Genomic DNA, 26,448 nt, shown 5'->3' with positions numbered 1-26,448 from the left:
TCATCAGCCAGCACATCCTATATCTAAATTTGATGGTGTTTGATATGTTTTATGTATGCCAGATCCTGGTTCTTTGCTTGCTCTGTTATCCTTAATACCAGCACACAAGATTACATTCCTGTAGTGAGTAACAACTTATTATTAATGATTTGTGCTTGTAACCCTAAGGCTCCTATTCCACACTTGCACTTTCAAGGCTTCTGCTGTTATCTTGTCCTTGTACTTTTGGAAGCATCTTTTAAAATCCCTTGTTTTTCTTCAACAGCCTTCAAGCTATGAAAGCATGACATGTAGTATTAGCACATATAGATCATTTTTCTGGAGTCACTCTGTAGGTAATCCATTGTACAAAATTAATGCTCTGCTAGGAGATTAGCTCAATTGGTTAAAGCATATGCTAAGAATGCCAAGGTTGTGGGTTCAATCTCTGGCCACTCACAACACAAAAAATGAGTTGGACTCATTGATCCTTATGGGTCCTTTCCAACTCAGACTATTCTGTCATTCTATCAATAAGTTTTCAACACATGCAGGGGTATGTGCAGGCACAGCTGTGATGCTGGGTACCACCTGCTTCCAAAATGCATTGCTTGCAACACTGTCACTGGTGTGTTACTAAACTTGCTCTGCAACGTGTTTTTGAAAGGAGAACAGTGGAGATGCTCACCCATGGTGGCTGCACCTCTAGGCTTGAATCTCCTCTGGTGTCATGGGCAGGACTGGCAGTGCTCAATGTGTGGTGGCCTCAGCTCTGTGGGGAGGGAGCTGCTCTGGCTGAAACCCCTCTGGCCCTCAGCTGCTCAGACATTTTGTGACACCAAAGGCAAATGGCTGATGTGTGATACTATAAAATTGAAGTTCTATGCTAGCATCATCCCACAAGACTGATCTTTCAACTCTGACAGATGTAAGTAGGGATTTGTTTATCCTCCCAGTGCTTGATTTGAAAACAGCACCCTCTTATTGATAGGCATAGCTTTTGGGAAAACACAATGAGGGGAATTATGTCATATAGATTAATGAGAACATGCTTTAAGGTTGCTGTGAGGGTAAGAGCAACATTTTGGGACTCTCTTACAGGGCTGAAATTGCAAGAAACTTACAGGAAAAAAGAATAAATTATAACTTTCAGTTTCTTACTGAGTAATCAAGTTGGAATTGTTCAAAAATGGACTGGAAAATCAGGATCTGTTTTGCCTTACTGCTATATTAATGTGACTAACCAGTGTGCAGCCTTTTTTGTTAGGCAGAGACATCATGACATTGCATAAGCATATATTATGTATATCAGTTTCTAAATGTATCTGTTAATGTGCTCTACATATGAAGGCGTAAGTCCTATGACCTTGTAAGGACTCCAGTTTCGAGGCAGATATTTTTCTTTATCTGCAGGCACTGGATTTAATCTGAAGTCTCACATTTCCCAAGAAGTCTTCTGACGATGAACAATATAAAAATACTTGATAAACAGTCCATGTGCATTTTAGACAGCACCAGTTTTTTGTTTTGTTTTGATTTTTAAACATTTTCTTTTGCCTTCAAACTTTTCCAGTCTACTTTTGTCAGTCCTTGACTGCCTTCTATGGAAGGCCCGATGGCAAGCCTGGCCACGCTAGTGCAAAATCAGCAACAATATTTCAGCTTAATTTCTGATTGATGCACAAAATAACATGAACACAGGACAGCCAGAAGGAAGTGGTGATTACCTGCTGAGGGAGAAGCTAGGGACAGTCTGGGTCTGGGACAACCTAGCTGTGGTTTGGTGCATGGGTGATGGTACAACACAGTGTTTTAACTTGGGAGATGTTGCTTCTTAAGAAGTTTTGGAGACTGGAAACAAATAAGCCATTTAAGGGTGTCAGTGATAATATAAATATGATTTAAAGACCCAGGTCATCTTAAGGTCTAATATTTTACGACCATTTAGTTGTACTGCATTTAATGAAGTCAAGTAAGTATAACAGGCAAGGTATTTTACTTGCCCTTAGCAAAAGGAGGAAATGAAATGTTATTTTTACCTACTTTCATCAAATTTAGCTGCATATGAGTAGAGCAGTGTCAAAGAGCAATTACAGTTGTATAAAGTCTGCTGGGCTGAAGAGCTAATTAAAATGATGTCTGAAAAAAACCACTTAATCTGAATGAGCTCTTGCATTTTGAATAATAGATTAAAATTTTCTACTATTATTCATTTGCTCTTTCTAGTGCTTTACACACATCACACATTCATTTTCAAAAGATACTTGTCTGCATTTGAGTGTGTGTTGATGTAATGAAAGAAGCACAAATGATTTGCTGAAGGTGATAAAATGGGCACATCATAAAGCCTGGGGAAGCTTCTGGACCACAGCTGTCCTTGGGAACTTTGGCACAAACTTCATCTTGACTATAACTTCATTCTGGACTTTTGGAATGGGTTTAGCATTTTCCTCTGAAGTTTTACAGAGAGAAAGTTGGTGTTCATATGAGCATCTGCTGCGGTTTGTAAAAGGTTTTAGAAAAGCCACAGCTCATATTACACAATAAACTGCTAATCCATATTAGGTTATTGTGATAGCTGTAATGAGTCAGGATATGAAGATAGGCTGAAAATTCTTACATCTCATTCACTGATAATTCCATCTGACTAGATTTTTCTCTGTCTCGAGGAGGAGAAAATGTCTCTTTATGGTTTGACTTTAGTCTGAACACAGAAAAGGAGTTTAAGGAGAGATTACAGAACTCAGCCTGTGTTTTTGGATGGCCCCTCTCCCCGGCTGGGTAAATGGTGTTAGCTGTGCTCTCTCTGAGTGTCAGAGCTATATTTATCACTCAGGAATTGTGGGCATGTGAATTAGTGCTCTGACCAAAACAGTGCTTCAGTCAACATATTTCTATTTCATGATGTACATGCTTGTTATTTTGCTATTATTTACTCATAATTTCCTTTTCTGTCCTTTAAACAAATAAATATCTACAAAGGAAGAACTAGATCTTTCAAGACTAAGGTTTTCTCAGGGTGTTGTTTTATTAATGGAATGACTTACATTAACAAATAAGTAGAAGAAGTGGTAACATGAATCAGCATATTGAATTTCACTTTAGCAATCTGTATTCCAGAAGGAAGTCCTGAGAAGCAATCACTTACAGTAGAACCTCTATTTCAATTACAAAATAGTCAGTATGCTGAATGCATATAGTGCATATGAGAGGTTAAATAAAAGTGTTTGTTTGTGTTCATAAGGTAACCAAGACAATAAAAATGAGCTCTACAACTAAGGACTACAGAAGCTGTGGTAATGAAAACAATAATTAATATAATTTAAGTTACTATCCCCAGGGCAGCTGTAAATTGATCGTATTAATTATGCAACAAACCTGTTTGTAAATTGATGACATAGGAGCTCATGGAAGTCATCTAGAATTTTTTTGTTTTGAAGCTTTTTGTCAATATATTATGCAGCTGCCAATAAACACCAGTGGATATTCAAAGGTTATTAATATTAAACTCCATAATTTGTATTCTTTAAAAAACTAATTAATGTGAAGGCTGCAGTTATAAACAATCAGTTATTTCCTGTGCATAGGATTGGTTATATAATATAAACTAGAATTCCTTAGTATTGAATTCAATAGATGTCACATTTGGTATTTTTCTGCCACTGTAACTGTATTGATTCAAGTGAATTCCAGCAGCAGGGAATGTATGATATTGAATTACCTCTGCTGTTACTACTGATAACAGAGAAAAGATGATAAGGCATTTAATATATTTTTAATATATATTTGAATTTTAAACTTTTTTCTTTACTGTTTACCTCTACATATCAGAGTGGATATTAATAGATGTAATTAATAGATGTAATGAAGTGCTGGAAGTCCAGCCTGTTCATTTCTTTTCAGTTCTTCAAGGTTAGAAACATCAGCCAGAGAGAGAGATGGAAAATAAGATATAATAAGTATATAAAAGTATAAGTATATAAAAAAGGTGCAAACATCTTTTTTCTACCTTAAAGAAGGAAGTAGTATGTAATAGTTCCTTCTGCTTTGCATTGTTCAATAAAAATTTAAATTTTAAAATGTCAAAGTATTTTTATCCATTTTTAAAAAATATATAAATGGAAATAAACACTAAAAATAATCTAAAGCAACAAATATTTCTCTTTTGTTTTCCCTCAGTGGCAATGTTTGTGTTTTCTGGCTAGTCATGTGATATTTGTCTAGGTTTCTGTGAAGCAGCTTAGATTGCATGACCAGTTTTACCAGCTGGAAGTACCTGTTTCTCAATTGCTAAGAGTGAAACTAAGAGGAGCACAGTCCTGTCACTGCTTAGTGCAGTATCTAGCAACTTGAAACTGTCTGAAATGCAGTAATTGTATTTGCTTGTGTATGCTTTCTAAACTTTAAGAAAATAATATACACTGGGGGAATAGAAATAATGTCATGATTTAATGGCATCTCCCACCTGAAAAAAAAATCTTGTTTGTCTATTTTGATGTATTTTCCAACCATAGTTTTAGCTTGCAAGCAATTTTGGTGATTATTTCCACAATGTCTTTAGGCCAAAGGCAGCAAGGTTTTCTCTGTGTGTTCTGTAATTGTTCCACCAAAGCAATAAAATTGGAAGTGCAGGGTAAGACACATACAAAATAAGGTGATATCAAGATGTCTGCATTACCATGCAACAGCCTGGAGCCTCTAGTCTAATTTCTTGTTTGTATTTCCTTGTTACAAATATGCAGATAAAATATTGGGAGTTTAGCAATGCTGACACATTATATTGGAATTTGCCATAAATCTGTTTGTGTTTGGGCTTTCTATTTGCACACTTATTCCCTCTCTTCCTTTTATAAGGAATATTTTGCTCTCTGACTCAAGAATGTCCAGTGATACAGGACAGCTGCTGTCAAGTGTCAAAGCAAGAGCATGACTAGAGGGAGAGGTAGAAGGGGAAAATGTTTTTAAAGACAACCAAGGTAGCCAAAGTCATCAGCTGCACTTCCTAATTAGAGAAGAGAAGATGAAAGCAAAACTACAGGTCTTCAGGAAAGCAAAGGCCATCTCTAGCTGATTTTAGTGTAGACCCAGGTACAGTGTAAGAATGCAGTGAATTGTGTCAGCTGTACAGAAATCACTAATGCTGATGTGATGCTCCTGCCTGTGTGCAGATATTCCTGCACCTTGCAGGCACCTTTGGGTGCAGGAGGGGCTGGGTTGGAGGCTGCATCCCTGGCTGTGTCATAGGGACAGGTAGCTGCTCGCTAGCAAGTGCATCCTTGAGTACTGATGGGACTCGGCTGGCTTCCATCAGGTGCAAGGACTAAGTGTTTATTGTGCTGGCTAATTTTTAAAAATTGTGTTGGTCTTTTATGGAAAGAAATTATCAGACTCAAGTACCTTAGCTCCTGAGAGAAGGACAGAGCTGTTGTTTCTCCTCCACACAAAATAACAACCCGAGCTCCTGGCATGGTGCAGCATTTAGCTGTTACTCTCGCTGTTGATCCAGTGCTTGTGTGAAATGTGTCACTTGTGTGAAATGGAGGGGGAAGTAAAAGTAGGAGAGCACCTTGTACCTGCACACCTGCATTTGTCTGAGAGAGCACAGTTTTCCAAACTGTAGAGGAAAGAGTAGTTGACAGCATTTCTACAAATAGCCTGTCTCTGTTTTGCCCAATCACTCCAGGAGGCAGCTGTTAGTAGAAGTAACTAATATTTGCCTAGAGTTTTTAAAAACTGGAAATCTGTGTCCATCATTTTAATGTTCCAGCCACAAGATGATCAAGAAATGTAAACCATAATTCCACTCTGTTCTATAATTGCTATTTACTTAAGGATGTAAATTACAAAGAAGCATAATGAGAGTCATAGCTCTTCAATTTATTTCACTTTAAACAAGCAAGCAAGCAAGCAAAAAAAAAAAAAAAACAAACAAAAAACAAAAGGAGATGAAGCAATAATCCTGTTTTCCTGTATGATTCAATACAGTTCAACCCTCTGCATATTAGAGTTCATTGAAAAGACAATTAACCATCATAAGGTTTACATCAGGTTATATAACAAAGGAATATCAATGTACTCCATAGTTTTGAATTAAAAAAAAGAATTTTTTTTACACCAACAATAGTGGGAAAGTCAGCATGTCAGGCTCCATGGTTTGGGGTGTGGTTCCCTCTATTTATCTAGTGAAGGCATGTACAGTTCCTCTTCCTGATATCTGGCAAAGCAACTGAGAGTTTTATGATGATGTGGACTTTCCTGTGAAGGAGATTCAAGTGATCGGAGAGCACCGTGATAAAATGGAACATTTAGGTGAAATTGCCTTCATTTAGTCTCTCTTGTCTTTGGAGGATTCAGGCTGTATATGCACAGTCCTACTGAGAGGGCAACAGGGAAAGGGAGAAACAAGCAACTAGTTGGTGTATGTGGCTGGAAAGCCCCCCAAAAAACTGAGAAGATACTTAAATCACAATTTGTTTCTGATATTGCTCAGAATTAGCTGCATTTGCAAGTTTTCCCAATTTGTTTTTTGTTAAGCAAATACTCTAGGGGCTATAATTTGCCCAGATACACCGGTATAATTGAATTTTTTTTCCTACTAAAGTAGAGTTAAACAAAGATAAAAACAGCCTTGAAATGGATTGAATATGGTTTTCTGGTTTTGTTATGGAAAATTGAAAGAATAGCAAGCTATCAAACAAAAGTTTTCCTGTCTGCTGTGCCACACCACTAGAATATTGAGAATGTTGATGAGTATAACCAAGGCAGTATTTTGTCTGTTAAATAAGGCTTTAGTACACAATTAGCCAATTAAAAAATCCCACCAAAACAGTGACCAGCAGAGTTAATAACAGACATGTAAGTTATGTAGATTAATTATTTAATGTTATTCATATTATCTCAACTCTGATAAAAATCATCTTTATTTGGATAAAGAAGTTGATTTAATTTTGTGTTTTGTAGGTCTCTTCTCAAGAATCTGGAACCAAACCATTGACCTTCACATTCATACCATCCATTGGACAGCTTCCAACTCATTTTGAGGTTGTGGATATCTCGAAGTTCCTTGTGACAATTCCAGAGGAACCAAAGGATCTGAGCAATCAAAAAATTGTAAATAAGGTAGATTTTTGTTTGCATTACTTTTTTCACTTCTTCAAAAGATAAAGAAAATTTTATTCTGAGCATTGCTGAACTGAAGCTCTTTCCCTTGAATGGTTTCTTGGCTTGTGCTTTGTTTAATTACCAAGATGTGGAATCATTGTTCAGGAGAAGGCGAGTGTCTGCTCAATAGTTTGCTTTGCCTTTGGCAGACATTATATTGGAAGGAAACCCTTGATCATCTCAATTCTGTGCTCTGCCAGTCATGCAATGGCAGATGAGGGGGATTCCTTCTATATTTTCATGACAGCAAGGGTGGTGTGCAAGGAGTGTTATCACATGGAAATTGACCAGAATCACTGGTCCTGGTTTCAGCAAATGCCAGTGCTGTGGCTTCCAGAAAGGTGCCAGTTCCTTTCATAGCTGCATAGTAATGCATCAAAGTGGAAGCAAGCTTTTGATTTTGGAAAACTTGTCCCTGTAATTTCCTGCACCGGTGAAGTCAGCAGCACAACATTCCTGACTCTCCTTCCTTTAGTCAACCCTTTGTTTGTTTATTCCTTTCCTGCCTCACAACATTTAATGTGTTATTTTATTCCATGCTGCTTGAAAGTCGACCACAACCCTCAGGTTAATATTAGTGTTTATGGCAATTCTGCTTTTGTCTAAAAGCTCTTTCCCTGGGACATTTCTGGGGCTGCAGTTCTGGGTGGTTTTCCATGTAATAAACTTTTCACAGGAGTTCACAGCCCTCTGACCTGAACGTGTTCCAGCACTTCAGTGTCCTGTCTGCCGAAAAAGGGGTTAGGTCTGGGCAAAGGATGGATGTATTTGAAGAGACATTCACTGGAATATTATCCCCAGGTGGTTTAACTCATTAGTTACATTTACAGCTGCTCAGTATTGGTTTTGTTATAGGTAATGCCCAGGGTAAAGCAGAATCAGGTCTTGCTGTCATCCATCCCCATGTGTTTCTCTGTAGACAGAGGAAATTTTCTGGCAGTTGATGCAGTTGTGAGGCCTTCATAGCACAGATTAGTCCCTCTTCTAAAATACCTAGAACCTGAATATTATTTCAACAACCAACATCAGATAATCAAAATAACACTGTCAGACTCATAGTGGTGATATGCCCCTTTGTGGTCCAATATTTTTTCTAAGAACTGAATTCCAGGACTCATGGAACTGCCAGTGAAGTGGAAATTTGTAATTACCATGTTCCTCAAGCAGCAGTCAAATATGAGCCCCATCTGGAGGCTTCCTCTTACAGAACACAATACGTCTATTCATTTACCTGATTCCTCCTCTGAGGGAAACATGATTTACAATAGCAGTTTCGATATTGAATGCTTTAATGATATGTGTGTCATGTGTGTAGTCTGCACTATTCCTGCTTTCATCCGAAGCATGCTTGAGAAGTGACATACTGGATGTGGAAATTGCAGAAAATACAAGGAACAATTGTGGTCTGTGCTGCGAAGCTTGAACATACAGTAAAGCTCTCTGACCTCTGAGTCTCTCTTAGAAGAATGCCTTGTCTTAAGGGCCTTTGTTTCTTCATTAATATGTATAGGTTTTGTCCCAGATTTGTCTGTCAGACTCCTCTGGGGAGCATTGTCTGCTCCGTGGATCCCGCGGTTGGGGTGCCTTCCCATCGTGTCTGGTGTAGTGCGGTCTGACAGCTCATTTGGCTCCGACTGCACCCTCCTTCCCGGTTCCCGTGCCGGCCGTGTCTCAGGCCATCGCTGTGCTCAGAGCCCCTGTTGCTCTGTGAGTTGCTGGGAATGCAGCCCCCACAGCACTGGCTGGGGGCTGGAAGCTGGGACTCCCTGGGGAAGTGGCTTCTGCTGTGTACTCATGCCTAAATTCTTCATTTGCCTACTGCACTTTTGGTAGTGCAGAGACAATCACTACCTAAAGTCAAAATTGCTTCACATTTTGGGGAACACAAATAAAATGCAGTTAATTGGCAACTTTTTCCTTGTATCTTTTGCAGTCTGACGCAGTCTCTGATGAGCTGGTCTTAAAGAGTGGGGCCAAACAAGACTGTGCGTCCACTGTCTGTACAGACAGCGCCCGAACAGCTTTCCAGTCCCTGAGGTGTAATTCAAGCAAAGGAGAAATGCAGGAGAATGACCTTTTTAAAGCTGAGTTTATCCTGATTACGGACTCCGGTGAGGAAGATGAAGGAGCTGCTGCCTCAAGCAACATTCATCAGCCTTCCAATGGCTACAGTCCCATCAGTGCTCAGCTGCTGACCACATCCCATGTTTCACCTGGCACCGAGACAGGGAACCCTCCTGGCGATGGGCACCTTCCAGGTGCTGCACTTTCCCACAGTACTACTGATCCCCAAAAAAATCAGGTAACGAGCTCTTTAGATTCTAGAGATAACCTTTGCTTTCTAAACCTTTCAGCATATGAAGCCAGTTTGTACAGCAGCTGGGTCAATTTGTTCTTTAATTAGCATTTTCATTGGCCATTTCTGTAATGTTTGGACCTTAAGGAGGTGGCCCAACCCTTCTGACTTGCTGCCTTTCCATGTGGTTCTGGCGTGTGTGTGTGGAGCAGATGAGGCAGATCTATGCTTTCCTTTAAGAGCAGCTCATCATGACAGGAAGTTAATCAGGAGATGTTAGATTCCGAGCTAGTCTAAATTGGGTAAGGTCGTCAAAATCAATGGAGCCTCGAGATCATTTGAATTATTAGCATCAGACTTCCCAGACCTATATTCTTTTTTCTCCTCAGCACCTCTTCCAGTCCTTTATGCAAGAGAAAGAAGCTGTAAAAATCCTATTATTCTGATTGTTGGTTGGTACACCTGACTTTGCACAGGTGTAAAGAACTAATGAAGATGAAATTTCTATTTTATGTGTATCTTTATAGGTGCATTTATTGACATATTAAATTTTCAATTCTCCCTGGGGCATTTCCAAAAACTCTTTGAATTGTTTCATTTACAAAATACATCACTTCAAAGTACTGCATGAAAAGTTAATGTCTCCCATCTTTGGAAGAACACTGATACATATTGAAGGGTGTATATGCAATGGAAAATTCCACCTTTAGCAAAATAGCAATGTCCATGTCACATGAAATGAATTCAAGCATTTCCTTTGACCTTGACTGGGTTACCATCACTTGAAAATGCAATTCTTCATTGATAATTTAAAAACAAATGTTAAGCATGGCTACTTTGTTTCTGAAAATGATTTTCATGATTTACTATCTTGTGTTGAAATACTTTTGCTACTCAATTTTTCATAACAATGCAGAGTCAATTTATGCTTGAAGACAAGTGGGTAAGAAATCCACTCTTGTTTGGGATTCACAGCAGTATCAAATGTTCATTTCTTCTGAGAAACTCCCAGTAAAGTCACTGAGAATTTTCCATGAGGAAGGTTAAAGTCATAGGTAAGCATACATAGAGGAAGCAGGCGGTAACAGAATACTTGTTCTGAGGAAATACAAATTTACTTCAGCAATGCTCAGGCTTACTTGGGTATGTTTTAAAAAAGCTTTTACAGAAATTGGGTGAATTTTGGAATACTATACAGAGGAGTTCCTATGTTGGATCTTTCCTAAGCTTCTGGTGACTTCAGAAGTAAATTGGGGTTTGGCTGGTGAGGTAACAGAAGTTAAAGATTGCACAGAACAAGAAATTAAGTCCAACTTTGCTAACTGTTCACCCGAACAGGAAGAGAAGCAGTATGTAATATGGGTAATTGCATATCTTGTCATTATTCTTTAGTCACAGGTTTTCAAGACTGTACTTCCTCAGTCTTCATTATCTCTGTATCTTTAGCCATCTCTATTGCTTCATAAAAAAGATGTTTCTACTAAGCTGCCTTTCACTACTGTTCTGGTTCTAAGGTGCTTCCTTAGGCATCACTCTTTCTGACTTATCTAATGTAGGATCATCACTTCTGAAATGAAGGAAAAACTATGAAAAGATTAAAGAGATGCATGGTTTATCTGTTGATCCATTTCCTTTTTACAAAGGAGTCCATATATGGGCTACCTTTTCAGTTCTTGGATTATAAGGGCAGTATCATGTCACTTTTAAGAGTTATTGCATATAACATGACATTAACTTAAAAGCGTAATTAGACAATGAATTTCCTGTCAAATGTGAAAAAAACAAATACTGGGGACCATTGCGTTGCAGAAGGCCTCATTCAGCTTAATTTCTGACTTTGTTTAAACAAAAGGAAAAAAGGAAAGCATTAAAAAAAATGGAAATTTCTGTTTTGTGAGACATAGAGGTCATGACTGATGTAGGAAAATGCCACGTTATATTCAAAGTCTGAGAAATATAATCTGTTATTCTGGTCACATTTGGAACTTTTTGGTAATAATTTAATGTTTATATATTGTGTGTGGCATTTTTTTTGCCTTTTAAATTTTTTTTTTTTTTTTTTTATGTTAAAGTGAGTCTAGTCATGCAAGAGAGTCAGACTGACTCCTGCCTTTGGGAATTTGCCCTTTGGGTTGAGTGGGATATCTGCTTCCCTGAATGTCAGGGCATGAGCTCAACTTATTTCTTGACTTGCTGTGGGGGATCAGTAATGGGAAGGATTTTTAGTTACTTGAAGTCACTTGACGTTCCTCTGTCCATTCAGTGCCATCTGGTTTGGCTTTTCCAAATGAGTCAGGGGTCCCTACAAATTCATGCCATTGCTTGGATAATACACCTTCCTTGTTGGGAGAAACTGGACTAAATACCATTTATATTAATTGAGTCTCAGCTCACAGTCTGATGTACTGTGTTGTCTCTAGGGATTTTTTTCAAGTTTTCCACAATTTCTGGTGTTTCCTCCTGACTTTCTGCTTCTCAGCTTGCAGTCTTTGTAGGTAATTTGTTTTTATTTTTTCCTATCTAAAAGGAGATTCTACTGAGGTCAAAGCATGGTTAACTGGGCCCAGGATCAGGTCTAAATTGAAGACATGATTCACTCAGACATGATTCCTGCCTTTTGGGGTGTCAGTTTGCACATTCTTTCCCTTCTCCTGTTTGACCAGCACATCTTTCAGGGTCTTGTTGGTATAACTAACCACATTTTTTGTGCCCTTCCAGAACAGTGTGACCTCACCAGAATGACCATTTGCCTTATCTCTAGCTCAGTTCTGCCATTTCAAATGTGCTGAAGGTCTTCTGGGCAAGGCTCAATACTAGTATTATGTCCACTTTGAAAATTCCGGAATGATTAACTACAAGGCATCAAGATCTTTTTCAAGTGCCTTTATCCCTTTGTGCTAACGTAACCTTGCCACCCATTTCAACTTTCTTTATACATTTTTGGGACATGTATAGGTACTCAGGAGAAGAGAAAAAGGCTTGCAGTTGAATCACAGACCAAAAAACCACAAATCAACTTTGGTCACTCACTTCTTCTGCACTAATCCAATTCACCTACAGGAGGGTTTTAATCCAGTAGAGAACCAGAACATAAAAAAGAATTCCACTGATTGAGAGAAGTTATTCTATCTCACCTGGCACTGTTGAGGCTGCAACTGTAAAGCCATGCTCAGTTTGGTGGCCAGCAACCCTTAAATTCAAGAGAGATGTGAGGAAGGGAATGGGGTCCAGCACAAAAGTGTAAATATGTCTGGGGCATATGTGAGCTGAGGCTGAAGGAGCTGGCTTTGTTGACTCCCACCAAGAGATAGCTAAGGAGGCATCTGGGAAGTGCCCAGAACCCCTTACAGGGCAGTTATGGACACAACAGAGCCAAACTCTTCTCTGCAGGGGCAGCTGAGGCAGCAATGGCTGCAAATTGCAGCGTGGGAGATCCCATCTGGACATCAGAAGCAGCTTCCTCAGTGGGAGGTGGTGCAGCACTGGCACAGGCTGCCTGGGGGTGCTGGAGCTCCATCAGAGCTCTGGAGACTGAGGAGACACTGCCACAGCTGACCTGAGCCACTGGTGCTGGTGAGAGCCCTGCTTTGAGTAGGAGGCTGGACTGGATGACCTCTGGAAGTCACTTCCAGCCCACTTTGATTATGATTCCCTGATCCTGTAAATAGGAGGTTGATCATCTGTAGATGTAGTTATTAATTCTGTGTTGCAATAGCAAAATAATTTCTGAAGATTTGATTAATGGCTCAATTAGCTCAGCATGTAAGTGTTCAGTGGTATTTAAACAGAAGAGTACTGCAAAATGTCTTTATCTTACTTGCAGGAGCATATTTGTCATCTGTTACCATGAACATTTTTGTAGCTGCTTATAAATCTTATTAGGTTTTAACTAATTAGAAGTCCATGTACATCATGGGCTTTTATTATGAAGTTTCGTATTTGTTCCTCACTTTCTTTTAATCTGTTGTCTTTGTAAGGGAAATTTAACTATTCTGTTTTGAAATACAGAGATTACATACCCCAGCTCTGTTTTGGTAGTTGATTAACTTCCAGAATTCATTATTAAATTCACGAGGCTGCTCCAAGTTATCAGATTTATTACCACACTGCTTTTCAACTCATTAAATAATTTTATCTTTTTAATAATAGTTTTTCATAGTGATTAAATGCTGGTAAATTACTGTCAATTTCCAGTATTTTTGCTTCTTAATTAGCAGCATTTTCAACAAGAGTCCTAATTTCTTAGTTGAATAGAATATATATACAAGGATATAAACAACATTAATTTTTATATCCAATATTTGCCCTGTATACATCCATTGACTTTCCACTTTGAAATGGGACACCTTAACACATGTATAAAACTGGGGAAGTTAGTGCTGTTGTAAAGGTATTCAGAGGTTATGTGTTTATTCCTATAAATCAAGCATTGGCCTAGCTTTTCTGAAGTTACCTTATAGAGAAAGAGTCTTTGGTTTAAAAAGCTTGCTATTTGTATGGTATCATTTAGCAGGATGAGCTCACTGATTTTAAGCTATAAGGGTTAATTGAAGTGTGTATTTAGCCTGTATTTAGGCATATTTTTGCCTTTGAAAGCTTTTAAATCTCGCTTTTCTGTTGCAGCTTCTTCCAGCATGTGCTCTCACTTGAAAATTAGTTGTTTTCTTCTTATTTTTGTTTTGTGATACATCAATACTATATTACATAATCATAATCATAATCATAATAATTTGTCTCTATTATGGGTAAGACATATGCTTTAAAAATGTAATTCATAGGCTGAGCCACAGCCATGAGCAGGGCGTGTGTTGAAACTGAATAGTATAATAGTCTTTCATGGAGCTGCATAATATTTTCAGGGTATCTAACAGTAGTTAAATAGGTGTTCTTATATTTACATCAAGTTTGATGAAACTGGAGTAAATTTCCCTGCTTTCAAATTGCTCAGTCAAATGTTAGGTGACAATTTGTATCCTTTTGGTTTTACAGTTGACTTTAATCATGATTTCATACTGATCTGTTTTATTCATATTGTGTATACCTCAGTTTTTAATTTCAGCATTATAATAACTTGGAAGATTTTGAGAGAATTTCTTTCTTTAGAAGCATGAAACTGTATAACAGGTTGATAATATACTTGTATGCTCTAATTAGTTTTGACAAATCCTAATTAGAATAGACCCAAGAAAAAAAGACACTCATGAAAGAGCTCATTACTGTTTTATTAGTGTATCGAAAGACTGTGGAGAAGGGGATAAGGACTCTCACATGCCTGTGAACTGTCAAATGCTCTGCTCTGTGAATGACAGGAGAAGTGAAAAGCAGACTGGATGTCTGATTGAAGTCGTTCCAAGCAAATTTCTCATTCTGATATCACAGTGCTGCAGAAGGGCAGTTCGGTTGTTTACTGAATGAGAAAAAGAACACTGGACTTGAATCCTATTTTCAAAAAGGCTGCTTTCCAGTGAACAGGCAAAGTGAGAAGGGACACTATTGCAATTTTCTTACCTTTCATTGTGTTTACATAATGTGGATGGCATCACATGATTCCAGACACTCATGGCACTACTGTCTTGTATTTTACCTAAAAGGAAAAATACTGTAGCCTTCAACCTTGTTTACGTCAACAAAACTGAAGTGCCATAAACCCAAAGTACCATATAGCTTGTCTGTGTAAGTCACCTACCCATAAATACCTTATCCATCAGGCTCAATGTCCAAGCTTAAAACAGCCCTATGCTTTTAACCTACACAGCAATACTAATGGAAACCCTATATGCATGACCACAGGACTGAAATGTGGGGTGGTTAACAGTTCCACAAGTTCCACCTATTTTAACAATTCTGTTTTTTTTTTTTTTTTTCTCTCCAGTTAATTTCTACTCTTTCCACCTCTGATCATCTTTCCTCTAAACCACCTGCTGTCCACTTAATTTCTCAAATTAATCAGAAAGTAGCGTGTGGTGCCATGGTTAACATGAATCAAGCCTCTTCGTTGGAAGATTCCTGTAACAACTGGCAGTCAGCAACCAGGTTTTCTAAGCAAGACTCATCTCTCTACTTGCAGTCTGCTTCCCATAGTTCATCTCCCTCAATGTCTAAAATATCTTCTTCTGCATCAAAGAGTTGGTACTCCACTCCTCGATTATCTGATAACCTACAAACACCAAGTTTCTATAGCCCTGACTGTATTTGCAAAATGGGAGGCTTCACCACATCCTCTGTTCCGGCAAGGAATCCAAATCCTTCCTCCAATCCTCCTGAAATTCAAGGATCTTTAGCTCAGTCTATATCTTGGAGTTCTTCCATGAAATGGGATGCTCTGTCTCCTCTCCCTGTACATATAAAAACACATTCATTATCTCCTAGCCCTAAACCTTTGTCTCCACCCTCTCGTTACGGGTCCTCTTCGACCATATGTAGTATAAATGAGCCTTGCACACAAACATTATCCAGAGGAAATTCAGCCAAGTCAGGAGTCAAATCCCCTCTGCCAACCAGACTGACTCTCTTGACTGCTATTCTGAGATCAGGCTCCTCTCAGCGGAGGCCGCTTTCTCCTGCTTCTTGTCCCACATTTTCCCCTAGCTCTCTTAGTTCCTCAACACTTGCAATAGATCAAAAGTTCAAAACAACTCCCCCAACCCCCAAGAAATCTCTTTCAAGCCCTCCCATAAGGCCAGATTCCCCCAGCAAAGAGGATTATTGGCTTTCACGATGGGCTCAGCATCTGCCTTTACCTTCCAAGCCTGATCCCACCCCTCAAACAAGGTCCTTTTCTCCTAAAAAGCACCCTCCCATTCAGTCACTTTCTCCAGACTGCCGAAATTCTTTGTCATCCCCTCTCTCCCCCCATAGAAGATCAGTTGCCTCTCCAGATTTACAGTCTTCACTGCATCCTTCTCGTGCCCCAACTCCCTCTTCCTTTGCATACCCCACCTCTCCTTCTCCAGAAGGGCTGGGCTATTCTGCCTCCAGGTCCCGCGCACCTCAGAAGTCTCAGAGAATACACACTTACTCGCCCATCTTTACTTGCCGGTCATATCCTTTGCTTGCTTCTACCAGTCCTAGTGGTGCATTGTCTCCTCCCCCAGAAAAACACTCATTTCCTTCCCCAAGTCTTTTGCACTCACCTTCTAGATCTAGATCAGATTCATCCCAAACATCTGTTCAGGAGATCAGTGCCTCCTCTCCTACCCCTTCTAGCATCTCAAAGCAGTGGTCTCTCCCACGGCCTCACTCTACCCCACTGTTTCCACAAACTGGTAATATTAATTCCCATCCACTACAATTTAAGTCTTCATTGGTGCAAGCAAATTTTAGGTCTAACTCCTCCTCTCCGAGACCTGAACATTCTGCCACCTCATCAGTGTTAAAGTGCAGATCTCCCATCTCAGACAAGTCACCAGGCACACTGCCATCAAGACCCAGAGAGCTGACTTCACCACTGTCTTTTTCCCTGACTCCTGACCATGAAAACATCAAACCCAAGGTACTCTTGGTGCATGCTTATTTTATAATATTTCTTTGTCCCTGTAGGAAAAAAATCACATCCATGTTGCAGAATACTAGTAAAATAAATAGGATGTGGAAAAAATGTGGAAAAGGAACAGGTTTTATATCAATAGTGAAGATAGTGAAAATGAAATCCTACCCTTCAAATTGCTAGCACTGTGTTCTGTATTATGGAGATGTTGTAGAAATCCTTTAGCATAAAAAAGAAGATACTTTATTCTTGAGTATGATGATTTACTACTAAAGATGGAGTGTGTGTGCAGTGGCTCTGATGTACATTTGGTACACATATTTATGAAGTTCGCCTAAAATCCTGGTGTATCAAAAATAACTTTGAAGCATGTTCTATTCACCCCACTCTAAAGTAAATCCTTATGTATTCCCAGGGAAAGTAATAGAAGTATGGTGATCTGAGGTGCAGGGCTGAGCAAGAAGCAGTTTAATCCAATTGATGTGAACTAGCTGTTCCACTGATAAGTGATTCCCAAGCATCCCATCCTGCCTCTGTCCTCCTCACTTCCCAGGAGGTTTTCCTCACCCTAGCCACCCTGGGACTAGCCCAGAGGCAATAATGAACTCAGCCTGAGCAAAGACTTTGTGGCCAAGGGCCAGCAAGGGAAGACAAGGACAGTCTCCTGCTTCTTTCCTTTCTCTTGTACTCCTCTGATCTTGTTGTGCTAGACAGAGGATGAGGGGGAAAGAAAAGCCAAGCTTCCTACAGCCTGAACTACTGCAAATACCAAAGTCTCACACCTGGCAGATCAGCCATGCTCCTGCTGTTTGTCATCCACCCAAAGGCGGGAGAGCCATTGCAGAGTGAGAATGAGCAACGATGGCAATTGCTGCAGGAGGGCTTGGGAACCAGTCACACTGTGGATTTAAAGGTGTATCTCAAGAAAAAGAAGGAAAGGGAAGGGTATCCAAAACCATGCAGCAGGTAGGTGAAAACAAGAGGAACTGCTATGCAAAAAGGAGGGGTTTGTTGCAGAAGGCACCAGAGCTGCAGAAGGCTTCCCATCCTCTTTTATCTTATCTTTGCACTCTGTGCTTTCCTTGTGCTGTGTTCCCTGCCTCCAACTCATATCTTAGCTCTGTCCATCACACAAAGTCTATCATAGTTTACTGATATATTGCCTCACAGCACAAAATTACAGCCTGGTCGTCAGATCAAGTTGTGTCAGGTGTACTCCTAACAGTTTGGTCATGACAGGGGTGGCTTAAAAAAATGTTAATTGGAAATGAGAGGTTAAAATCAGCACAAAGTAGCAATTGTCATGAATGATCCTTTTAAAATCCAAATGAGCCAAGAGGAGCCATTGTGCTGAGCAAAGCTGTACAGTGTTGTTATACCCTGTCAGTATTAGTTAATGAAACAAAAAGAGATATGAAATTGTAGAAATTCCAAGAAAAAAGCCCCTGAGACCAAACTGTAACACATGACCAAGCCTTCAGATTGCAAAACAGTTGCTGTTCCTGCTAGCTGGTGCATCAAGCACTGTGAGGTCTCTGGCAATAAAGAAATTCTCTGCTTGTGACACAGAGCTATTGCCTGGGTTTATATTTGCAGAGGTTGTTATATTTCTGTTTTTCCTTCTGTCCCTTTTCCTACTAATTCTGCTTTATCATGCAATATAGTGGCAATTTTGAAACTGCGCCACCATCCCATGAAGACTGGGAGAGTGTCCACCAGTATAACAGACTTGGACCATTAGTCCGGTCTAATTTTTAATCATGTAGACAAAGCTGACTCAGCTGGAGATGTGGAAGACCTAAAATATCTAAGTCTAATGCAGCAGGGTGTTCAGAGCAAGAGAGGTCTCTCATGGCTTTAAAATGTGAGTCGGAGACTTCATCTACTGTTAATAATACTGTCCATTCAACCCCCCTTCTGCTCTCATGTATTTCCATCCCTAGATTATGGTATAGCTCAATGAACTTTGCTGATGTGTTAATGGTAGCAGGCTGTGCAGTGATACTTCAGCCTCAAATCTCAAAAATCTCTTTTTTTCCACAGAAAAAAAGAAAAGTTTTGAGGAAAGACAACTTTAATATCTTAAGCAGCATTTAGGTCTCTTTAGTACTAATAAGCTCAACTTTATAACTAGACAAAAAGCAGATTGCTTTATCTGACTACTGTTGATGCATGACAAAATGTTTTCATGTATAAAAATGTTAAGTGAACATCAGGAGAAAAAGACAGCATCTAGAAGTGCTTGCCTTTGGTGTGTGTAATTTGGCATGTGTAATTTTCCAACCTTAATGTTGCTTCAACAGTCATTGCAGCAACATTAAAACACACATTAAACCAACATCCAACATCTATTAAACCAGAATTTGGACATGAACCAAATAATGCAAATGAAAGGATAACCTATTCATTTGTTTAACTGTTTGTATATATATATATATATATATATATACAAAAGCATGTGTTCTCCCTTGGTTTATATTTGTTAATGATTTAAAAATGGGAATGCTTTGCAAAGTGAATATAAACATAAATCCACAGATCAGTGTGAAGTGTCAGCTTTGGGGGACCACAGGAAATAAAAGCCCTCTCCCTAGACTTTGTAGATCCTTTGATAATGTCCTCATAGCAATATAGCAATCTGGACAGTGAAACAGAGTAGGGACATATCAATTCTGCAGAAACAGTTGTTAGAATAACAACTTCTAGCTTTCTGTTTTGAAAAAACTTTGTAGTGGTTTCATGGGGTATCATGCTTCCATAGTCTTTGATTTTTCCTGTTTGAATGTAGCTCAAGAATGCATATAGATCTACCCAAAACAGTCGGGGAACAAACTGACTTTAGCAATATGGAGCTCAGCACAGCTGCAAAACCTACCATAATGCAGGAAAGATTATTCATGAGGAGCTCTGTGGTACCAAGGTTGGTCACTGATTTTAAGCCTTTATAGCACATCTAGCACTTTTGCAGTGCCCCGTGGGTGCCCTAGATGATCATTTGAACAAAAAAAGCTGGGACATTTTCCCTCAAACTCCCCACACTGACATTTGCCCAAGCTCTGATGTTGGAATTGGTTTGCTTTTGGCTGTTCCATGGTGCAGGCCAGCAGACCTAACTGTCCATGGCTGTTTAAAATTACTGCTAGATTCCTGTGAAGCAGATAATTAAATGTATTTAGGCATTGAAAAAATAATTTTAAAAACCATGAAATAATGTGTAAATAAACATATTTATATAGATGAGAAACTGAATTACAGACTTTCCACTCATCTCAGACTTGCAAAATAGCACGTTTCTCACAGGTTCTACAGTATTTGGAAATCATGAAGCACATGAAAGCAGCATAGAAACTTTTAGATTTTAAGAGTCTGTTATGTCTTTGTTTAGTTAATATAATAGTACAACTAACCTCAAAGTGATCATAGTTCTCTTTTCATATATGCTGCACATTTCATCATTTGTGAAAGCCTAGGAGCTAGTGAAGACATTGTATTTCACATGTTCAATGATACAATTTTAGTTGGATTTCAATTATAATCAAACAAGAATACATTTTATGAATATACCTATTTTAATATTTGGAATTTGGTCTTCCATATCAGTGATCAGTGTTTTATTTTAGTTTAAAAAGAACTAAACGTAAGTTTAGTTATCCATAACTAACCTTTTGCTTATAGTTTTTGTATATGAATAAATATATCTATGGAGCTATGCAGAGTTGCTGTCTAAATGTTCAAAGGGCAGGATTCAACTCACATGACTTTTGACATTTGAAAGTTGCATATCCAAGCACAATTTAGATGATTCTATTACAGTTAGTGGAGAGAATACGGTCTATTTAGAAGATGATTTTATTTTACCTTTCGATTTGCCTACTTTGGGATTAGATTAATTTTATAGAAATGCCTGTGATTATAAAAAGCATTAGTGTTGACTGAAGAAACTGAATGGTAGACATCCAAGTTAGAATCACTAAACCTCGTATGAATGACTATCCCAAGCTCTAAAGCCCCTCCCACCGAAAAATAGAAGAAAGTTCTGTTCCAGCATTTGCATTCATCTGCTTTGTCAAACTGTTCATTCAATATGATTGCTGTGATTACTAACTTCTTGAATGACTCATTCTCCAGTTTCCAACTGAGTGAAGCCAAAAGCAAACACTATTATGTATAGAAAGAATTAAAAGGTCGTGCCCTACACTATTTCAAGACAGGTGTGTGGATAAATTTCTTTCCTGAGTTAAAATTTTGCCCACTCTACTGTCATTGAGACCTTTAGTAGATATAAAGAAAATAAAAAGTAAACAAAAGAATGACTCAAAGTGCAACATGCTGTTTCAGACTGTTATCTCATGATCACCAGTATTTACTGTTGCAGGTAATGGTACATTAAAAAACCTGACCTGATTAACAAATAACCTTATTTCTGGCTGACTGTCGCAGAAATAATCAATCACTAACTTAAAAGTCTATTGTTGTGTGAATTTATGACTTTTTTGTAAAATTTTTTGCCTAAAATGGAACAATGTAGCAAATATCTATTTAATATAATAATAATAATAGCAGTAATAGTAAAAATTCTAGCAGTCATGTGATTAAGAATCCTACCTCTTGAACTCCTACAAGTATAGAAGAATCTCATCAATCTTTTAAAAATTACTGAATTCAACCTTTATATTTGCAAAGGAAATGTAAAAAATATGATTTGTAAAGATTTAAAAATAACTGGGCAAACAAATATGGTCTAAAATATAATTATTTGAAAATAATAAATTTTAAGGTTGATCTTAGAATTTTTGTACCCAAACCCATACATTTTGTATGGTTTAGATTGCCAGTTCTGTTAGTTTTGTTAGAGTGTGAAAGTTCCTATACTTTGTTTGGGTGGTAGACTTATTTATTCAGGACATGAAAAGCTGCATGAAGATTTAAATGATCTATCCACTCAAACGAGCAATTTAGCATTTAAGGATCATAATCAGTCTCATGAGAGCCAATCACAGAAACCCCTCTGATTTCATGGTTCAGGATCACACCACTCAGCAACAGTTGTTCAGGTGGATGTACAACGGAAGTAGCTGTGCATTTTCATATCAATTCACAAGAAAACTTGGAAAAAAAACTTACAGCCTCCCCTGATATTCATTTAAGGGTGGTAGTCAGCAGAAAGTGGTTAAACTTATTTTGGAAGCTATAAGGTAGAGGGAATTTGTTTTGTCGTACTTCAGTACTAAGAACAAAACACGTACGTTAGCGAACTTTAAAACCTTAACAGAAACACTAGATTTTTAAAAAGAAATAGTTTTTCTAGGAAATACATAAGCATTGTTTTGTTGCAACATGCCTGCAAGATGATTGTAATTGTCTTTCATTCTGTCGTACCTTTCCCCTCTCTTCCCTCTCTCTCTTCTACCCTGTTTTACTTCTCTTCCTGCTCTCTGGTTTACCCTTTTAGCAGTACAAGATCAAGACAAGCTACAAGGCATTTGCAGCAATCCCTACAAACACATTGCTTATGGAACAGAAGGTTAGTGTTCACTCAAAGACCTGGGCATTGCATTGTATATTTGAGACCATTCAACTTTGTGTACAAATTCTGACATTTCTGTTGGGGGATACTGCAGAATGTGAATTCTGGGTACTAACTACTCAGGATTATAATTCCAGCCATTTTACAGGGTCAAGCACTTTCACTGAAGATCAAAGTTTCACTAATGTGAATTTATGAAAATCAATTTAGTATAAAAAAGGAAAAAATCCCAGTGTCCTAAAGGAACTGCCTTTTATCGCAATATTTCAAAATCTGTTTTGTTATTGGAAAGTGACTGAAGCACTGCTGTTCTGGGACCTGACAATCAGTAGAACTTGGTCAGTTAATGATTATTGGACAGCTGTGCTTATACCCAAAAATTTAACAACCAAAAATATGATATTTTGACCCGCTGTCTTGTTGAACTGAGAGCCATCCTGGGCATTGTTCTGACCTCTGTTAACTTCCATTCTTCCTGAACACTGTGAGAGCTAGCCAGTGGGCCATTCCCAGTATGTAGTTTGTGGTAGCAATCATTTTGTGTAGGACAGGCAGATAGATTCAAACCCCAGACTTCAGTGCATCGATTTACTACCAAAGTCACAGTCAACAAAGGCACGGCTGTATAGTCTTATTCAGACAATTCAACTTGGAAAGTCAATTGAAAATTTAAGCTTTGCATTAAGGGTTCAAAATAGCCATGGACATTTATTTTAAAAATATTTTTCCCAAAAGAATAGCTAAGTTTAACAAAAGTTTTCTCTAATGATCAATGAGCTAAGTGTCTTGCATGTTTAAAGGCATGGCTTAATCATGCTAACATTCAGTTTGTAGATTTATCAGAAAAAGCTTTCTGTTCAGGACCTAGTTGGGGAACTTAGCCTCTGCTTAATTTCTTTAAGCATTCCTGACTACACATCTAAATATTTATTCACATATACAGCTCAGTTGATTTCACTAGTAGTTTACAAAGCCTGAAGTTATTGGGTAGAGTGAACTTAACTATGTACAATATTTGAAGATGATAATTTTTTCCTTGAAATCTTACTGATTATGATCTAGTAATTATCAGTTAAGTGCTATAAATCAGATTACTTTTCAGAAAAAAAGAGACATTCCTTTCTTTTCCAATATTCTTTTAATCTTGAATGATTTTCTTAATCTTTTGCATAAAACCTGATCCTTCCCTTACTTAAATCTTGAATGCACTAATGAAGGTTATGTTTGCTTTAGCTTGCAATGTGGTGCAATAGAAACGGCTCTGTAAAGGAAAATAGCTGATGCAGGAGATTCTACACCCCTACAGAATGTATTTTGGGAGGGTTTTTTTTGAGCAGAAAGCCTGTTAGCGGGTGGAAGAATTTGGTGGACTCCTGAAGTAGCACTTCATGGTTGACTTCACCTGAAAGGCACTGTTTGTGCACTCTGAGACTGCACCACTCTGCAACCCAAGCCAGGTAGGTGACCCTGAGCAGGATATTCACTCTAAGATCACACTCCTGATGTGAACTAGTGGGTTTATGTCAGCTGTCTGATTGCACTTTTTCATAAAAAAAATGGATTTCCTTTTGATGGTCTTGCTGGTGCTCTCTGGGGCATTGACTCACAATCTGCATGTTACTTATCCCAAATACATAAAACTGATTTGTGCAGTCTAACGCCAGCATCTGTGGAAAAAGTAATGACTTAAAAGATATCTGTGTTTAGATAGACTTTTAGTTATCCATGGATTTACTGAAAACCTTAGCCATGGTGTATCCTTCAGTAGTGAAAGCAGTCATGTAGTACTAATAAGAAATCAATTCTCTGTTATAGGATTTGCCTTCAGGAGAGACTCTTGACTAAGTAACTTCGTAAGTGTATGTTTCAGCATTGCCTGAGTACGTGCTTTCTCCCATCTTGGGAGTTGTGGATAATAATCTCCCCTATTGATCTGCAGCAGCAGCTAATTGTAGTGCTCTAAACTGGTCCCGTTGTGTCAGCTGATAAGAGTTTAGAGTATGACTCCTATGAGAAAGCATGAAGTAGTCACATGGCACACTTGGGCCCCATTGTACCAAGTCTAATTTCCAAATATTCTCCTCAAAAGTATTGGATGGGGAACTTATGATACATTCTAGTTCAACAACAGTAGTTATGTTGTTCCCATTTTATACAAAGCATTTTATACACAGCATTAATTAGAGTGAGATTTAGGACAGTAAGATTTTTAACTGCATAAGTGATGTTTTATTTACATTCAAATAATTATTATATGATTAGAAAAACAACATAATTTTAGATATACTTTTTAGCCAAAGGTGCTAAAAAAGTGTTTTGCTATATGATTAAATTAGAAATGCATGTTATCAGAAGTCAACTTTTTCCCACTGTCTGAGTAATTATATTAATTAATTTAAGTGGTCATGAGAAATAAAATTAGTAAGAATTGTGTTGTGGGTGACCTTAGTAACAATTCATCTGCAGTATTAATTGGGTCCCATGACAGAAAACTGCTCCTCATGTGCCATATAAGGTGCAATAATTTGACTGCCTCTAAATTTTCTGTTGGTGTCTAACTTTCTAAAGTTTCTTTTACGTTTGTATAGATGTTTTAATTTAAACTGGAAAAGTTTTTCAGCTTCTGCTTATGAAACCATTAGTCTGTCATCACCTTGATGTTTTTTCTAGAACAGGTTCTTCTTATCCTCCAGTACTCTTACTCAAAGAGAGCTGTTTGACTATGTGCCCGTTTGTAGAGAAGAAAAGGCTGATTGGCTATATATGTGTATACTTTGAGAAACCCAGAAGTGGCTTAATCTCATCAAATCTCCTCACTGGCACACTTCCCAGCTGTTTGAGTTTGTATGAACCTGATGTTTCTCACATAATTTCTGTTCTCTGCTCAGAAAAAGCGCCATCCAGGATATCTCTTGGAAGATTGGGCTGTAACTTCCTTCACAGCCAGAAGAACAAAACTTGTTTTTAAGGCACTTACCCTCAGCATGGTCAGGCTCTGTCAGGGAGCAGCAAGAGGGGGCTGCTCTGCAGAGAGCAGAGTTGGCAGCACGGATGTCAAGACAATGTCCTCACCAGCATGGGCACAGCTCCACAGTGCCTGAGCAGGGATGGCAGAAATGCTGAGAGTGAGTTGGTGATAACCAGGGTCACTCAGCAGTGCCATCACAGCCACACAAATCCAGAGCTTTGGGTCAGGACCACAGATGGTGATACTGAACTCTTCAGCCCAGTGGATGATAGGCTCCACTGGCCAGAAGAGGAAGCTGAACAAGTTTAATATCGGCATAAGGCAAAAATTTGACAGAAAGAATTAATTAACCATTAGAAAAAATTGCTGGAGACTGAAATAGGTCTTTTATCACAAAAATTGAAAAATCAAGACAGGACAATTTTCTGGCTTCTCATATTCCAGATAGTCCCGTGGTTTAAAGACATCATACTAGGTGCACTGTCATTCCTTCTGGCCTTATTAACACTGAGACAGTGAGTCACACTTCTACAGACACTCTTGTGTAAGTTCTACAATTATATGGATGTGGTCACAGTCTAATTCAAAATTCCCTTCTGAACTGGGTATTATTTAAAAGTAATGTGTCTGTTATTTAGAGGTTGTATTTATCAAATATCAACTACAATGTCTTTCTGTCAAAATGGGTAGATGAAGAGTTTATTTCCAGGAGCTACAGCAAAATTCATAACTTTAAATACCTCATGTTAAGAAAGAAAGGCAATAATTTGTGCAGTAGTAGAGTGATAAAAGGACTTGTTTGTCTGTAATAATAACCAAGTGTGCTAATGTAGGAGCAGCCTATGAACTCCTTCTTTCTTTCTTTCAAGGGCCTTGAAAAATAGTCTTTTAAAACAAGTACAGCTTCATCTTCAGGATTATGTAGAATTTGATATGTAACCCAAAACCTTTTGTAGGCTTTGGATTTACAAACCAAAAAAGTGTTCTCTTAACAGTTCACTCATCTTTGGTCTACAGCAAGCTCTATGCAG

The 26,448-nt window shown here is 38.4% G+C and overlaps 1 protein-coding gene across 2 annotated transcripts in view; it reads left to right on the top strand.

The window, feature by feature from the left end:
- Nucleotides 1–26,448, top strand: part of MLIP (muscular LMNA interacting protein) — a 103,842-nt gene that overhangs the window by 36,220 nt on the left and 41,174 nt on the right. Inside the window, exons 2-5 of one of the 2 annotated variants that reach the window (XM_053973566.1) lie at nucleotides 6,940–7,098; nucleotides 9,074–9,442; nucleotides 15,309–16,928; nucleotides 22,375–22,446. In XM_053973566.1, coding sequence (XP_053829541.1) covers nucleotides 6,940–7,098; nucleotides 9,074–9,442; nucleotides 15,309–16,928; nucleotides 22,375–22,446 — 2,220 coding nt within the window. The remainder of the gene's footprint in view (nucleotides 1–6,939; nucleotides 7,099–9,073; nucleotides 9,443–15,308; nucleotides 16,929–22,374; nucleotides 22,447–26,448) is intronic. The other variant, XM_053973567.1, reaches the window with a different exon arrangement.

The sequence above is a fragment of the Vidua macroura genome, chromosome 3 (assembly GCF_024509145.1).
Source record: "Vidua macroura isolate BioBank_ID:100142 chromosome 3, ASM2450914v1, whole genome shotgun sequence".
In the NCBI taxonomy this organism is placed as follows: Eukaryota; Metazoa; Chordata; class Aves; order Passeriformes; family Viduidae; genus Vidua; species Vidua macroura.
This window is presented reverse-complemented; position numbering and strand designations above follow the sequence as displayed.